The sequence below is a fragment of the Numenius arquata genome, chromosome 6 (assembly GCF_964106895.1).
Source record: "Numenius arquata chromosome 6, bNumArq3.hap1.1, whole genome shotgun sequence".
Classification (NCBI taxonomy): Eukaryota; Metazoa; Chordata; class Aves; order Charadriiformes; family Scolopacidae; genus Numenius; species Numenius arquata.
In genome coordinates, this window is record NC_133581.1 from 42131838 (window position 1) to 42149301 (window position 17464).

Sequence of the window (17464 nt, forward strand, 5' to 3'; positions counted from 1 at the left end):
TGCATTGTAGACCATGTTATGGTACATGTCCTTTTCCTATAACTAAATAGGTAAATAAAATCACTAAAATACAAATTTTGTTTTCAGGAAGTCTAAATTTTTACTAAATCCTGAGCTTTCACTGTGTAAGGAAATCCTAACAAACCAACTGTATCTGCTCGCTGTCAATTTTAAACCATTTGAGCAGTGGTTTGAAGAACATGGTACGCACACTAACGTCTGTCCACGCTCTATCTCAGTAGTGAAGAGCTTATGAATCTCACTGCGCACAAGAACACTTTGAACATCACATTGGTGTGTCAGCCCACACCTCAGGCCAAGCAGCAGAACTGAAACCACGGCCTGGGATGCAAATCCAACGGTATCAACCAGGAGTGCTGCAGGCAAAGGCTTTTTCCAGTGAGAGACATTTTTCACGCTCTAAGGTACTCGGCATTTTCTGGTACCTGTGCAACTATCAATAAAATCTGAATTACATAGAAAGCTCTTCAGGTTATACAGATATCCATAGAGTTTCTCTGGAAAAGATACCCTCTGATGTTTTAACAATGTGATCCTTGGCTGACAAGATGCAACTCCTACTGGTTGCATTCATTAAATTTAACCCTACTGGTGTATGTGTTCTTTTTGAGATGCTGTGACTGCACATGAAGACAAAAAGGAAACAGATGGCACTTTAGCAGCAAGAACTATTGGATTCATCTTGCTCCAAGCTGCAGTGTTCAGCAGATACAGAACTGATGTGCTGTGAGAAGACATGGCAGTGCTTGCACCCTAATGAACCTTCTGACAGTACCATGCTCAGTTCTCCTTTTCACCTATCCTTCAGGGCTCCTCCTCCTTCTTTGTTCTGCTTCACTACTGCAGAAAAGGTGAAAGAGCTGCCATACTATAAGGAACCTAGGAAAAAGACTGCTGTACTGGAAAGAAGCATCAATGTATGGCAGATGAAAGAGAAAAATAGGTAAATAAAATAAAACAGACAGTGTGGAAATAACCAAAGTCACACTTTGTCTACCTCTACAAAATAGAGCTTCTGGCTAGTATGATTTCTGGAGTACAACAATATAAGTTTAAAGCAGAGAACAGCTACTTCGCCACACAGACACTCAAGCCCTAATTTACTACAGATTTATTCCATTTCTATGACAGGTTTCTGGGACCAAATAAAACCAGAGAGATACAGTTGTCAATTAGGAACTACATGACCATTTCTCCAGATCTGATTGATTCTATTATCACAAGGGCCTTTTCCTTCCATTCCTTTGTTACTGTCTTTATCTGACTTTGTAATGATTCAACCTTTCAACATCATTTACAGACATTTAGTCTTCCCTCATCTCACTATTAGTATCTCTTCATTACTGTCTTCTAAACAACTTCAGCACAAATAGAAAACAACTTCTTTCATTCCATCAGATGCATTTATCCTTATCCCAGATCTTAGACACTTCCACTATGGCACAAATTACAAAAAGAATAAGCTATTCTTTACCTGTGATATTGTCAATCATGGGTTTCCCTTGCACCCCCACCCCACAAACAAGCTCAGCACATTAGCCTTCAGCTACTCATCTATTCAACACTCTGCTTAACAGGTTCTGGTTGCCTCCATCAACCTTCCTTTGATCAAGAAGGATACTTCAAGAGTACTGTAAGAGTGCTCATGTGAAAAATTCTTTTTTGCTAACTGTTTTTATACAGTATTTTTCCAAATATTAACAGTACACACTTTCAATTCAGCAAAAAGAAAAAAAAATTGCAACTTATACTACACTTGTCAGCAGTTTAGTGCTTTGATCACTCACAGAAATTGCACTTTTTTAGCTAAAAAAAACCAAACAAAACCAAAAAAAAAACAACCCTTGGTCTCTACTGTAATTGTGGAAGGCACCAGCTGACTGCTCATTTTTCTTGAGCTTTTTTTTTCAGCAGCAGTTCCTCAGCTGAAACTGAATCAAAGAAACATGGGTTTATAACTTTGTAAACAGTGTGTTCTGTGCTCTCTGCCCTGCATAGACTAAGTTAGTAAGATGTCGCAGCAGTTACACCAACACAGTCAAAATACTGTTAAAAGAAATAGGACATCTTACATTCTTTCATATTCAAGTAGGCAGGAGACGTATTTTGTATCTCAGGTCAGCGAAAAAAAATAACCTACTGCTACACAGCTTTTGCACAGATTTTCTTACAAACTGAGTCCTTGCTTGATCTCCAGCTTGCTTAATTCCAGCTTCTGTTACATGGGTGGGGAGAAGGAAAAACAGAGGACTTGGTAGGTGGCTTATTTGGGTAATAAAACCCAATAAAGTGAAGCTGAGCGCTTAGGAGGTGGAATAGCAAAATGGCATGCCCCCAAGACTTTAAAATGGAACGCTAACAGAAAAGACAGAAGCATTAAACACTCCACTTTATGAGCTTCATGGTGTAATGCAGGGTGTCAACAAACCTGCACTATGTCCAACGTTTGCCAAAAAAGAGGCATAGGAAGCAAAGCTGGGCAAACAGCCAAAACACAGAATTGCAACCATGCAAGTTCTGTTTTTCCTCACAGCAGCAAAAACAAAATTCAGGCTGTGATTTGTTACTGAACTATTAACTGCTGACCTTAAAATGCACTCCTACTCACGCAAGACTCATGATTTAGGCAGCTATTGATTCAGGTTTCTCATTTTTTCTCTTCATTTTATATGGAGAAGACAGTATCCCGTATCAAACATGGCCCGAGGAAGCCCATGTACACCTAGGACTAATGGCTGAAGGATCTGGATGTTTTGGCAGTACTGAAATTATACTGCCAAATGCAAGTGTTTTCCCATCTACTACTTATTCATAGCCAGAAAACTTTACCAGGATTGCTTCTTTGAAACTAACATACATTAAGTTTTCTTACTCAGAATTAAATAGTCATAAAAGTTATTACTATTAATCCTTCACTGATAAGGGAGAGAGACACTGTGATACAAAATAATCCTTTTTTTCAGATCCAGTCAAAACCACAAGATTTGTCATCTTCAACAAAAGCCCACAAAAATATAAGTACTTATTTCTAAGCATTAGGAAACAAAATTAATATAGTTTTCCTGCTAATGTCTCTTTAGACTAGCTCTCTGGTGGCATGGTTGCTAATCAAGTACTGTTTTGTTGGGTTTTTTTCTTCTGAGGCAGACTGACTGTATTTAAGTAACAAGTAATTACTTAATTCCTAATTTCTTTTCATATATGCCAGAGAACCTCTTTTTATTAATGTCCACCAACCTTCAGCACAGGAATAAGATGACAGAGGGAAACAGTAAAAATCTGTGAAATTATAAGCAACATGAACAATGTAAAATTAATCACTGTTCTGCCTCTTCCTTCCAATAAAAAGACATATGGGCATCAAATGAATACAGAAGGAAACAATTCAAAACCAGCAGAAGAGAACAATTAAGCCATGCAACCCCTTGCCACAGGGCAGCACGAATGATAAAAACTTACAGACTCAAGATGCAACTGAACAATTTCCTGGAAGAAGAATCCATTTAGGCTGACTGAATATACAGAAGGCATATCTGGCTCAGAAAGCACTTGAGCTTCAAACTGCTGGACCCTGAGAGACTAATTGTGAAGTATCACTATTCTTCTATATTTTCCCCATACCATCTGCTGTTGTACACTGGTGGAAGCGTAACAGTAGGCTGGACCTTAAGCATAAGCCTTAGTCCTCAGCACAGGAAGGACATGGACCCGTTGGAACGGGTCCAGAGGAGAGCCACAAAGACGATCAGAGGGCTGGAGCACCTCTCCTATGAGGACAGGCTGAGAGAGTTGGGATTGTTCAGCCTGCAGAAGAGAAGGCTCCAGGGAGACCTTATAGCAGCCTACCAATATCTGAAGGGGCTCCAGGAGAGATGGGGAGGGACTCTTGATCAGGGAGTGGAGCGATAGGACGAGGGGTAACGATTTTAAACTGAAAGAGGGGAGATTTCGATGAGATATTAGGAAGAAATTCTTTACTGTGAGGGTGGTGAGACACTGGCACAGGTTGCCCAGAGAAGCTGTGGATGCCCCATCCCTGGAGATGTTTAAGACCAGGCTGGATGGGGCTTTGAGCAACCTCGCCTGGTGGGAGGTGTCCCGGCCCACGGCAGGGGGGCTGGAATTCAGTGATCTTTAAGGTCCCTTCCAACTCTAACCACTCTATAAGATTCTATGATTCTATAACTTTGTATGGCAGCTCTTATATTCTCATATCAATGCATGTACTAGGAACCCTTCCATATAATTTTATGTTAGGTTTGCCGCATCCAAATTACAGTATTTTCTCCAAAACACTGTTGCTAAATCTGCATCTTCAGAATTTGTCTTCTGTAGGCTATAGCTCTCCTACCTCAAGTAAGTCAATCATCCGTGTCATTTGGGAGTAGATGAGAACTCTGTGTCCTTGAGATTTCAGCCGTGTCAACAGAAGATCGAGAGCATGAAGCTTTCCACTGTCAGTGATCAGACTCTCTTTGTCTAAAAAAGAAATGGAAGAAAAGCAGGTAACTAATAAAGCCAAAACAGCTACATGGAACAAGTTAACTTCTAAGTTTTCCTAGCACTCCACTGCATTATAATTCCTAAAGTAACGAGTTGTGATGGAAGGAACTGCAACATCCCTTCTGACTGACGCTTATAATCACGCTGCTAACAATAACTTTTGGTTGCTGGGACAGGAGCGTATGAATATACCCACTTGGCAAAATCTCATCACAGATTGATCTCCTCACGAGTATGGACTCTCATCCTTTTTTGGACAGTCGTTTCCCTCATCTAAGGATTCATTCTGACCAGATCAACCACCACAGCATGCCTTGATAGATGAAGTTTTTCCTCCGCTTCAGACATTAAAATGCTGTCCTTTGGACATTTGCTGCTACCTGCTGCTGAGCTTTAGACTTACCCTCCACGGATCTAGTTTCAAAATCAAACTCCTCACCAACGTGGAAAGTGAGGAACAGTTTTCTAGGTCACTATAAAATAACAGCCCCTTCACAGCATCGCCTTAACTTTTTTTTCCCTTTTTCTTCCCTGCACTCCGCTTTTTGGCTTGGTTTTTTTTGGTGTTGTTTTGTTTTAAGAAATGTTTCCAGATTGCAATCTTTTAAGTCACTTCAGATTTTATACTTCATGTCCTCTCTATTTCAGCATTGCCCATGAAGTATTTTTCAGGAAGGAGATCTTCCTGTTTGTACATTCTGTACATAAACTTCAGTAAACAATACATGACTGTTGAAAGAGGATGAAGAGAAATTTTCTTCAAAAAAAATTATCTGTTGGAAAGGCCACTGATGATTCTTTATTCTTTGGGATGTCTGAATTTAGGTTTACAGCCAAAACGGAAAGTTGACAACTGCAGATGGTGCAGGCTAGTACAGAACCCAAATATTTTCAACATGTCTAGCAGGTAACATTTCTGCACACTTCGCGTTGCACAGAATGAATTAACTCATGGGCTGAAGAAACTCCAGTTTTCTGTAAGGCAGTTAACTGTCTTGCACAATATCCCTCTTTCAAAAATATCCTTTAGCTTAAATATAAATAATGGACTTGACGCTGGAACTTGTGGGGTGTACATTAGGACATCAGAAGATGCAGTCAACAGCTCTGCTTTCTGAAATTCAAAAAATAGTGAGTTGTCAATATTGCTTATTAACTGTTCTGTTTGCATTTTAAGCCAGGGCTGTGAGTGCTCTCTCCTTTGGTAACTTTAGAGTCGTGCTCCTGCAGTTCACGAGATAAGAAACCAGGACAAGAGAGCTCTGCTCTTTCTTGAGCAGAGAGTCTGCCTATCTAGAGAGTCACTGCTTTGCTCCAATTTGCTCTCCCTTTCGATGGTGATCTTGTTGCTTTGCCAGGAACAAGTGCCACATCGTTGCTTGAATCATTAGCAACTACCTGGGGCGATCCGTCAACTAGAGAGCGAAGCCAAGGAAATACTGTAAGGAAAACTCAAGACCACAGCACAGGCTGGCATTTCTTCTAAGTGCAACATGACATTTAACGATACATTCATCTCTAGAACAGAACTTGATCTTGATTACACACACAAATAGTTAATAGTTTCATGCATTCTTCTAAGGAAAACTAAACTTTGAACTTAGGCAATTAAGTAAAAATGAAAATGACTTATGGTTATCTGGTTTTAAAATACATCTATGCGAGTCAAAAACTCTGCACAGTAGGAATGTTAACTCTTTATAAAAAAATGTTATTCTTTCTTTTAAATCCTTACAGCCACGACATTCTGCTTTTACTCTAATTGGTCAGCTTGCTATTTCAGACTGAATTAAATTCAGTGAAGCAACATGAAAAGTCTAGATATACATGACAAACTAATATGATTATTAACCAAAAGCCATCTGACTGGAAGGAAACTGAGAGAACAAACAGGGTCTGTTCAAAAGTCAGTCTCAGCTGGCTCAGATTAACATATTAGAAAGTTTCCAAAAGCAAAATGCTACTGGTTTTCTCACACAGGCATGAATAGGTAGAATTAAATTTTGGTGACTGGAAATGATGCATGTCCTTTGCTGCTGGCTCCTTAGGTCTCCATTGTGTAAGTTACTATTTTTAAATAGCTATAAAATGCAAATTACAAGTAAAGAACTTATTTGCAGGTGGTGTTACAGTCTGAAAAGGTAGCAACTTGTTAACAGTTCATCATTTGTCCAATGTCTCAGCATCAGAGCAGACTGCACTGGAGAGAAAGTTTTGGGGTTTAGTTTTTTTGTTTGGTTGTTTTTTTTTAGGAAAGCAGAACAGAACTAACAAAAGAAGATTTATCACCTCCAGAGGAAAAAAATATTTCACTTTAACATGGCATCTTTAAGCCTGCTATCTTGATACCATTGTGTTTTCCGAGATCAAGTATTTTTGCATGCAAAAAGTCTGCCACCTAGTGATTCAAAGGACATAATCTGCAAAGCGATAACAGAAAATGTTCTTTATTCATGCCACCTTCGGAAAACACAGCTATTCAAAAGAGAAAAAAAAAAAGTCTCTTCCACCTCTAGTTTCTCGCATTTCGATTTCTCATTCCCTTTTACCTTGGGAAAGAAGGTTCCCTCTTCTTAAAATGGGATTTTCAAAATAAAAAATGGAAAATGTAGAAGTGCAAGTTATCAAGTGAAAACTTCCAATGACAACGTCTTCTGATATATTTTTTAGGTTTTTTTTAATAGCATCAAAGAAACTTTTAACATTATAAGCCAGTCAGGAGACAGAGACCCTGGACTGCATACCAAAGAACTCTCCCCAAGATGCAATTTTGGGGTTCTTCAGCACTGTATGAAATGAACAAGAAAACAGAACCAGACCAAAAAGCAAGTAACCGTAAAATCATATTATATGGCTTTCAGTCTGAAAAAAAAGGTCCCTGCCTCCAGCCATGCGGGGATATGGACATAAATTATCTACAAGGGGATACAGTGGGATCCTATGGCCTGGGAAGAATAGTTACAAATGATTACGACTCAAAATAACCCCAGTCAGGAGCTCTGGCAGATGACTGTAGCTGGGCTCACCACTCTCTGGAGAATGAGAAAAAGTGCCTCTGGACATGCAAAAAGCAGAGGAAAGAGAGATAAAGTCTGGGTTCCAGTTGACACCCCTGGTTCCCCTCCCGACAGTCTGCACGGCACAATGGGGTCAGTGAGGAGCTAGTTGGCTCTCACAGTAAACAGCCAGTGAGGCCGGTGCTTTTTATCGATGCTAAAACGACTCAGACACTTCCTGCCATTTAATCCAGGACCATTTTTCTTTCAAAGAACAGGAAAAGCCTCAAGAGATTCCCACAGTGATCGCAGCTGAGCCTGCTGCCAGGGTACTGGGAACAGACAAATCTGGGAGAGGACAGATCAGGGTTAGAAGAGAGAGGTATCCCCTTTTTTTCTTGTCCCCTATTTACCACAGACCTTCACACCTACTGGTCCCACCGGACGCTTGCTAGACCTCAGCCTTGTAAACGCTTCTTCAGCATGTCAGTCACTTTCTGTAACGCACTATGCCTGCTCCTGCACCTATAATCACAGCTGTCCTCTTGTGGTACGTGACCTCTCCTCTGAAGAAGTTTAGGTTTGAATACTACCTTACAACTAATTAAAACACAGCTGTACAAAACTAGTTTTTAAAAAAATTTACTTTTAGCTTCAAGACCTCCTAAATTAAGCCAGCTTCACATAAGACACTCATCCCAAACACCTTCTCAACCTCTCGAGCAAATTCTTTGTTGTGCTTTGACAACAATTTGCCTAACCTTGCACCTATTCACGCACTCCTGTAAGGTTCTTGTACCCCATCTTTACTCCTCTACAAATTTTTGCTGATGAGTCAGCTTAAGTCACTGGCTTAAAACAGAAGTCTTTTCAAGAGAATGCAGGCCTCTATTCTACATCGGCTACTTTTCTTCATTTCTCTATCTATGCCTTCTACTTGAATTATTCCCTTCACTATTTCCCTCCTTTCTGCTACAGCAATTCATTTTTTGTTTCCAAAAAATTGATACACAATTCAGTGAATTCCTGAAGAAACTATAAAATCAACTGTCATTGAATATTAATCTAGTGCAAGCTCATGAAAAATGGTTTCTCCCTTGCATAAGTAAACATGCATGTGCTTCATATGACTCCAAGTACTTATGAGGTCCGTTCTTAAAACTGGACTGTAGCAAGCAAAAGGCCATTTTCCTTTTACTGTACTAATTTCCCCTGCCAAACATCCTTGACCCAAAAGGGTCTGGGAATAACTTAGCATCTGGCAGTGTAAGCTATTTTTCCTCTTGGCTATCTCTCAGATCTCTAGTACTTTCTGCAGAACTCTGCTCAAGACCATCTTCTGACAGCTAGCCTGCGTCTGGCCCCCGAAAGTCACCGCAGTATCGGCAACAAAATTCTAGCAAATCTTGGATTACGTTAGTCTAATTCTAGGAAAAAATGAAACACATTTATTTTACTAGTACACTGGTACCTTTTTCCCACTTTACCAGGAAATATGAATAAGTCTTCTTTATTCCAACTGAAACTCAGTAAATCCCTCATGCCTTGTTTTCCAGGCCTATTTCCTCTAAACTTAGTCCCCCAACCTGTCCTTCTCATAGTAGACTGCTACAAGTAATGTTTATCCTTTCACAAGGAAAACCAACAAAAGATCTCTTAGGTCAACACAAAGGTCTTCCAACACACTAGGAGGCCACGTATGACTGCTACTTGTCCTGCAATCTTTAGAGCTCCAACCTCAAAATGGTATCTGGTTGTGAGAGTAAACTGTGCTTTAGTAAGTAGATCCACCTTTTTACAGTCACTTGGAGGGCAGATGTCCTAAAAGAGGTTTGTAAACATTAGAAAAGTTTGTGTTAGACTTGTTTGGCATCCATCGACAGCTTTACTCCAGACAGATGATGTGAAATCAAACTATTTTAAGATACCAGGGTTAACTTTCCCTCAGGAGGAAGAACAACCAACCACCTCTGCCCCCTCAAAAAGCCCATAACCAAGCATAATTACTACTGAAGAGTAGATGTCCTTATTTATCTCATCTCCATTCCACGACAACCTCCAAACTTACCTGGTATCCTGATAAAAGACCAGCCGTTCTGAGGCCTGATCCCTAACAGCCCTCCTGGATACTCTGGGAAGAACTGGGAGCATTGCTTCAGCCACTCAGCTGCCAGCTCGGGGGCTCCATGGAGCACACACTGCTTTGCTTCGAGGCTTCCTCCTTCCCTTAGTGCCCTGCGCTCGTATTCTGCACTTCGGTCATTGCAGTAGAACTCCAGCGGCACAGCTGTTACCTACAAGTGAAATAATAATCAATATTCTTGTTCAGATTTCCCCTCATTCCCAAATCCGCAGTTCAGGTACCTTCAATTTTTAAAAGTCAAATCATTACTGACGTGTGCTGATTGAAAACAATCTTAAGACTGGTTTAAAATAAGCAAATATGCAACATCTGCCCACACCACACAAAGGTCCTGTGAACGTCAGGCATGGACTACTTTCCTTTTGATAAACAAGGCCTTGTGCCAATTGCTACACAACCGATAGCAGAGCTGAGAGTAAAAGAATAATATCCCTGCCGCACCTCTCACTTTGCCTGGATTTCTTTTTTTAAATTATTTTTATTTTCACCCTTCACAATCAAGTATTTACCCAGCAGAGATGAGATTTACATATCATCCTTAACAGAAATTCATGTGATGATTTAAAATTAGGAAGATACATAAATTAGGAAAAAAAAAAAAAAAAAGAACAGGAAAACAGTCCTGTTTTGGAACAGCACATTTCTCGGGCTTGATATCCGATTTGAACAGAAACAGTACAAGTGAGCACAGGGTGATCTTTCTCTTCTGGCTGTTCTGTGAATCCCTTGCCCTATTACCTGCCTCAGTACATACAAGCCAGCTGGACAAACCAGTGTTGCAAACACAGGAACTCTGATTTCACACTACATGAGCTATTCTGGAACGGCTCCATCACTTTAACTCCCCCTGCTCTGCCCCATCCACCCAAACCTGGACAGAGAGCGGAAGTCAAAGAGGGATATGCCCAATGGCCAGATGCTCGAGTAAAGAGTTCATTCCAGCAGACAAGGCTGTCCTTCGTACAATCTACAGCTTGCTCTTATCTGTTCTTTACCAGGGTAAGGGACAACTTCAAGATACTGAAGTAATAAAAAAGAAGTGCAATTGAGCCATGATACAGCCAGGACAGCCCACTCTGCTGGGTTTTTCTTAAGATACTTCACCAAGAGTTAAACTGCATGATCCAAAGTAAATACAACAATTGTAACGCTTTCACTCAAATATAAATACACAACAATTCGCTATCTAGCACAAGAATCTTTCCAATAAAAATGCACAATGCCAACTTCTTCCCCTGCCTTTTCTGAATATAAGTCTGGTTTGGGCCAACGTTCTGGGATAAGCATTTACAAAAGCTATTTATAACCCAATTTACAAAAGCAAGTTAGTAGAAACTTTCACATACTATCAAGAGAGAACATATTGTAAACTCACTTATAAATGAAACTAAAAGTTAATATTAGACGAGTAACCCTGCAGCATGAGCTTTAAACAGAGAAAAGTTATACATTTGCAATGCTTTGTTGGTTTCTTCACCCCTATAGGAAACAAACAAATCACTACTTTAGCAGTCATTGCTGCCTTTATTTCAGAACTACAATTAAAAAATGATCATCCACATAGATTCACGTAAGTTAAAAACATTGTCATGAATCCTAGCACTGTGCAAAACAAACACATTAGCTAGGGGACTATGAAATGCAATGTAACAAACAAGAAAACACAGAAGAAATCCAACTTGTGAAAGTTTTCACATTTTAAAAAAAGGAGACAGAGCTGCATAGGAAGAAACAGTCTGGGAATCTGTAGGGTTTGATGGTGAACAGTAAGCAGCTGAGTTTCTGGAGAATCAAGAAAGGGTGGGGGTTTGATAATGGGACAATTGAAACACTTAAACTCAGTGAAAAAACTATCTTTGTATCACAGCCAAAAAGCTTTAACATATTTGAAGGAGGATAAATTTCTTGTTCCAGCTTACTCTGGCATGACATAATTAACTGCCACATATTGAGAATATACATAACACCGTATCATGCAAGTGGAAATATTTTAATGGATCAACTAAAATGATAAGCAATAAAATAGTTTAAATATCAACACTTTTAAATATTGTGCTTTAGAACTGTAAGATGAAGGGAGCAACCCATACCTCAAGACAGACTGCCTGGTACCTTATGCTCTGCCTGCTCCTTTCCAAACATTTACCAGCTAACTCAAAGGTATCAAGCAAGATATTCTTGGTAGAAGCCTGTGGTCCAGTCAAGTTATACAGGAGCTCTTCTCATGGGAAGAAATTAATCTCACAAAGGCTTTTTTTTTTGCAAGACCAAATCAATTGTTTAAACAGATTCATAAGCACTATTACAGTACATATCAAAAGAAAATCAAAAAAGCAATCTTAGCAATAATGGTAAAGCTATTGTTTCGCAAGATGCCAGGAGGTATTTGTAAACCAGATTGGTTTATAGGTCTATGCACGCAGTCACATGAAACACTGCAAATTCAAAGGGTCTGTGTTAAGCAAGACTTTGTATACATTCCCACTACTTAGGAGATACTGATGTTGTCTTGTACTGCCATCTGCAGTCAAAGCATAGGACTTTCTTTTTTGTGGGAGAGGGCAAAACAATTCAAGTCTTCTTGCCTGAAAACTGACATACACCACAACGACAGTACAGACTTAGGAGTTTCTTTTAAAAGACACTATTAGCCATCACATTTCAGTTCATATTTCTACACTGGATAGGCTGGAACAAATACTCTCTCCAGCACAAACAACCTGTCATATTTATTTCCAGGACACCTAGGACCAGCATCCTCTACACACAAAACAGAGCAGAGTCATTTCTGACACAGAAAAGAGGCTTATCTACTGAAATCAATATGGAGATTTGAACACTAGGATTTTTAAAAGAAAAATAAAGTCGCATCATAACATTCTACATGCTACATTTCAGTAATACCTCATCTAAAGGAAGAGCTAGTAGGAGACAAACTCTGTGCGCACCTCAGTGCAATTTCTACGTTAACAAGAACAAATCTTCCCCTGTAGGAAGCACACCCGTGTAACACTGACATCTGAGGACATAAAGCTATCTTTACTGTCAGCTCCATACTTAAAGTATACACACACTTCTCCATCTTTTACATGGCCTTATAAGAAAAAATGACACATTTCTGAAACAGATCAAAAAATTCTTCCATTCAAGCTTGTCCATGCTCCCCCTCTCCCTTTTTTGTCATGGCACAGCTTTTTAAGGATTTTTTCCCCAGGTTTTTTTTTTTGTGTGTGTGGTTTTACTTGTAACAAAAGTTAGGGTAGTCCTTAGAAGCAAGCCCTCCTATGTCAACACATTCTTGTCAAACTGATTGAATGTAACAGTCCTGGTTCAGAAATATATCCACAAAATACAGCGATAGGAATATATGAATGCATTGCCACCTTAAATTCAATAACTTAGTTTAATTAGGGTAACAGTAAAATGCTTCCTGCATTTATCCCCATGCAAAGTTAACCTTTCAGACCTTGTGAGATACGCAAAAGCACTTCTCACCACAATACCTCTGACACACTGGGATCTACTGCTAAACTAAACCAAACAGCAGGACTCTAAACCGAATTAATGAGCTTCTTAATGAATACAAGATCCATACTCCAAGTTACTTTTTTTTTTTTGTGATTGAGGACTGTCTACTCCGGAAAATTGCCTGCACAGAAAGAAAACTACAACACTGAAGCCTCCCCTCACTACTACCCCCCGCAGCTGCTACATAAACATACGCTCCTATTTCTATCATTCGCTCCATTAACTTCCCAAAATTCATCACAGGTCAAACCACAACAGAAGGCTATAGTTTCTGACAACATATGTGCTCTTTCTGCTGCTTCAGGTCTTCTACACTCCTGCCAAAAGTTTCTAACAAGCGTAAAATTAAGTCTTTGTATTCCTAGAAACAAAAAGCCATGCCTCCACTTAATCATTTTTATACACCAGCCAAGCCAAAACAAGCAACTTGTATCCACCAGAATGTGTCAGATATGACCTCTCCACAGCTTTCCTTTCCCTTCCTATGTAGCCTTCTGAGCCCTTCTCCTCCATTCCTAATGTACAGGAAGTATTCAACATATTTATCTGCAATGCAGGTTTCAGTACAAAGGGTGACAAATCAAAGGAATCTGAAGAAGTGGATTTCACAATTTACTCTCAGAATAACTGCTTGCTCTCGAACCAGGTAATGTGTTCTGACAGGGAGGCAATGTGCGACTTTGAGAATTCAGTTGGGTTCCTGGCCCCTAGAGCTGCAGGCACAGATGAATTCAGCTGGAGGAGCAGCATGCTGGTGATAAGCAGAGTCTTACTTGCCATCCTCCCTTCTCCAGATGCCAATGTATAATTGCACATGCAGCCCCATTTGATCAAGCCTACAGCAATAACATTAACAGTAGCTAAAGAATATAGCCTCTGGATAGCCTGCTAATATAAGTACATTTTGTCCGGCTTTGTCAAGCTCCAACAACATGGAATGAAAACAACAGCCATAGACTTATGAAGGTCTCTTGTGTCAGCCCAGGAAACTACAGATAAAGTAACTTCAAAATTCAGTTAATAGTGGATGGACGATCCCAAGCAGTACCGCTTAATATCCAAAAGATTTAGAAAACCCCAACTTGAGTAATCCTTATATATTGCAATTTGGTGTCTCCTTTTTGGAACATAAACTGACACAAAGAGAGAAAATGAACATCATTTTCAAATCCGCTTTGCTCCTCAGCCCCTCTTTGTCATCAGAGTTGACCAAACACTCAACCCATTCTGTTCATACCTTACCTACATCTCCCCCTTAGATTAGTGGGGAATAACCTACTTGACAATCTCTTCTATAATTTTACTGCTTTTGGGATTAGGAGAGAAAGCGAAACCTACATATCTCAGAATAACTCCTGTTGGGTGCATTTTACAACTTTCTTTTTCCCTTCAATACACATTACAGTCACTTCCCCTATGAAAAAAACCCGCTATTGAATATAATAGCAAAAGGATATCCTCACAACAGTTCTACCCAACCAAAAGAAACTAATAGATCATCCTGTTCCTAAGACATAATTCTAATAAGATTTAAAACACAATAGAAAATACATAATTTTCAACTTAACTTGGACTTACCCGTGGGCTGGCCATGCACAGGAAGGACGGCAGCTCAGTCACCTGGCAGCACCGTACACATGAGGTAGCTGATCTCCTTCGGTGTATGACATGATCTGTATAGCCAGTAACTGCTTTACAGTGGCTACTGAACACAAGGTTCTGAAAACAAAATTAAAATTAAGAAGTTACCATGTCTATGAAGAAAAACTCCTCTTACATCTTGTAATCACCCATGAGATAGACAGTCAAAGGACATTTATCAAATATTTCTCTTTGAAAAAGGAAACTCTACATATCTTCTGCAGTGACAACATACACGATCTTTGTGGAATTATCAGAACATTCAAATCCTGAAGTGGTTGAAATCAGAATAGCTTGTATCAATACTTGCCTTTATGCTCAGTTGGAACCAGAAAAAAATTCTTCCTTCTTTGAACTTTTTGACCTTAGCTTTTATAAAGAAGGAAGTACAGGAATATTCTAGGAGGTCTTGACCATCAAACTGTTTTCTAGCTACTCCTTTATCTATTCTGAAGCATGGGTAAAATGAAATTTGGCAGAGAAAAAAAAATTAAGACTCTAAATGCGACTGAACTGGTATCTTTGGACTTTCATCTTTCCCAACCTTTTCTCCTTTCCTGTGCAAAATGGCTCTGAATGTTTTCCAGCAGACTTTCAAGGTGCTAGCATGGTTACTCACACCCACGAACACGGCCAGGTATAAAACCAGGAATTCGCCACAAGTGTATTAACGTCCATTTGACAAAGAAAAAGATATTGACCCAAAAGTGGGAGCACTGAGGTGGCACTGCAGTTTAAAGAAAGGAGAGCTCTTTGAAGATGCTCAACTTCACACAGAAAAAGAACAGAAAATTAAATTTTCTTCTCTTGCATCAGTTATTATACTTCCTTTTTTATTGTAAATATCTCCATCAAACAAGGAAATAAACTGCTTAAAGACTAAGTCATTTTTGCTACTTAGTTTTTACTCTGACTCTTCTATATTCATAGCAACAAATTGTTATATATTGTTATGTATATCTGTTTCCTATAGTATGCAGAGCTTTATTCTGCATACTAGAGGAAACATGCAACAAAAAAACCAACATGAAGAGATATACTGCTCACTACCACAGGATCACAGGATGTGCCTCCTGACAATTCTAGTTCACTTAAGTAAAATGTAAACAGCATCTAAAGCTTTGGCATTGTTCTGCTCCAGTTCCTAATGCACCAAAACTACCCGCGCTACTTTTATTCTGCATAGCCTCCCAATTTTCTAAAATCCCAGTGTTTGAAGTTCTAAGCATCCGGGTACGTAACAGAAGCAGACACCTTGTATACCATCATGCCATACACTGGACGTACGCACTCCTACGTATGTCAGAAAAATGCTGTAAAACATCCAGAGCAATAGTCTATCATGGATCATGCATTCTGGGCCCCTTCTGGTTCCAGATGTAGATGCACTGCACAAGATGCAGATGGCTAGCACATATAATTTGGAATGTGCTGACAAGGGAGAAAAACAGTCTTACTCTACACACGTGCCAACACCACCTAAGAAATACAACCAGTCAGTCCTAGCATGTAAGTGGGTCTTGCAGCTGCTACCAGAGCAACTTGTGGTCTGGAGCTGGCAAAAAGAAAGTTCATACTCTCTGACTGAACATCTGCTCCTCTATATAAAAGGTAAGAGCAGAAAGAGCTAACAATAGCCCTTCACTGACACTCAGCAGGGCTAAACAAGCACAGGTCAAAGCTTGGGCCACACTGGGTAATGTGAAGTGATCCCAGAAACAGACTCTTACTCAGCTGGCAATTCTTCATCAGTAATGCTAGCTTAAGCAACAACTGCTTCACGTGTTCACTCCTGTCCCCGCAGAGCCCCTTCTTGTTGGCCTAGCTGCCTGCACTCATTAAGATGCTGATCAAGATGAAAATAAACCCTTGGCCCCTCCACTCCAAGTTATTTTGTGATCTGTTTCACCACCTGGTAAAACAGGCTGAGTGCTGAAACAGCAGAGTGGGCAATGCAAGGCTGGGAGTACACGGCTGTGGACAATGGATGGGAATGCTGCATTATCCATCCGAGGACCAGAAATGGTAGCAACAAAGCACCAGCACCGCTGCTGATAAGAGGGAGTCCTTTCCCCATGACACAGCTGTGCCACTTCTTGAGCTAGTTTTATCATCTGTCACACCCCTCCGTGAGTGTATTGAGCAACACATCTAACCAGAGAACAAATTCAACAGGTAAGAAAACAGAAAGCTGTCTGTGACCAGCTCCTGCAGGGATGTTCAGCCTGGAGAAGAGAAGGCTCTGGGGAGACCTCATAGCAGCCTACCAATATCTGAAGGGAGGCTACAGGAGAGCCGGAGAGGGACTCTTTGTCAGGAAATGTAGTGACAGGACAAGGGGTAATGGTTTTAAATTGGAAGAGGGGAGATTTAGATTAGATATTAGGAGGAAATTCTTTACTGTGAGGGTGGTGAGACACTGGAACAGGTTGCCCAGGGAAGCTGTGGATGCCTCATCCCTGGAGATGTTCAAGGCCAGGCTGGATGGGGCTTTGAGTAACCTGGTCTGGTGGGAGGTGTCCCTGCCCATGGCAGGGGGGCTGCAATTCAGTGATCTTTAAGGTCCCTTCCAACTCTAACCATTCTATGATTCTATGTGACAGTGCAAGCCCACATCAGTGGAGGCAGGATT

General features: G+C 40.2%; 1 protein-coding gene across 1 annotated transcript in view; it reads right to left on the reverse strand.

Moving 5' to 3' along the window:
- INO80 (INO80 complex ATPase subunit) overlaps nt 1-17464 on the reverse strand; it is a 68019-nt gene that overhangs the window by 12692 nt on the left and 37863 nt on the right. Inside the window, exons 25-27 of the mRNA XM_074148486.1 lie at nt 14770-14910; nt 9589-9814; nt 4373-4500 (exon numbers count right to left, since the gene is read on the reverse strand). Coding sequence (XP_074004587.1) covers nt 4373-4500; nt 9589-9814; nt 14770-14910 — 495 coding nt within the window. The remainder of the gene's footprint in view (nt 1-4372; nt 4501-9588; nt 9815-14769; nt 14911-17464) is intronic.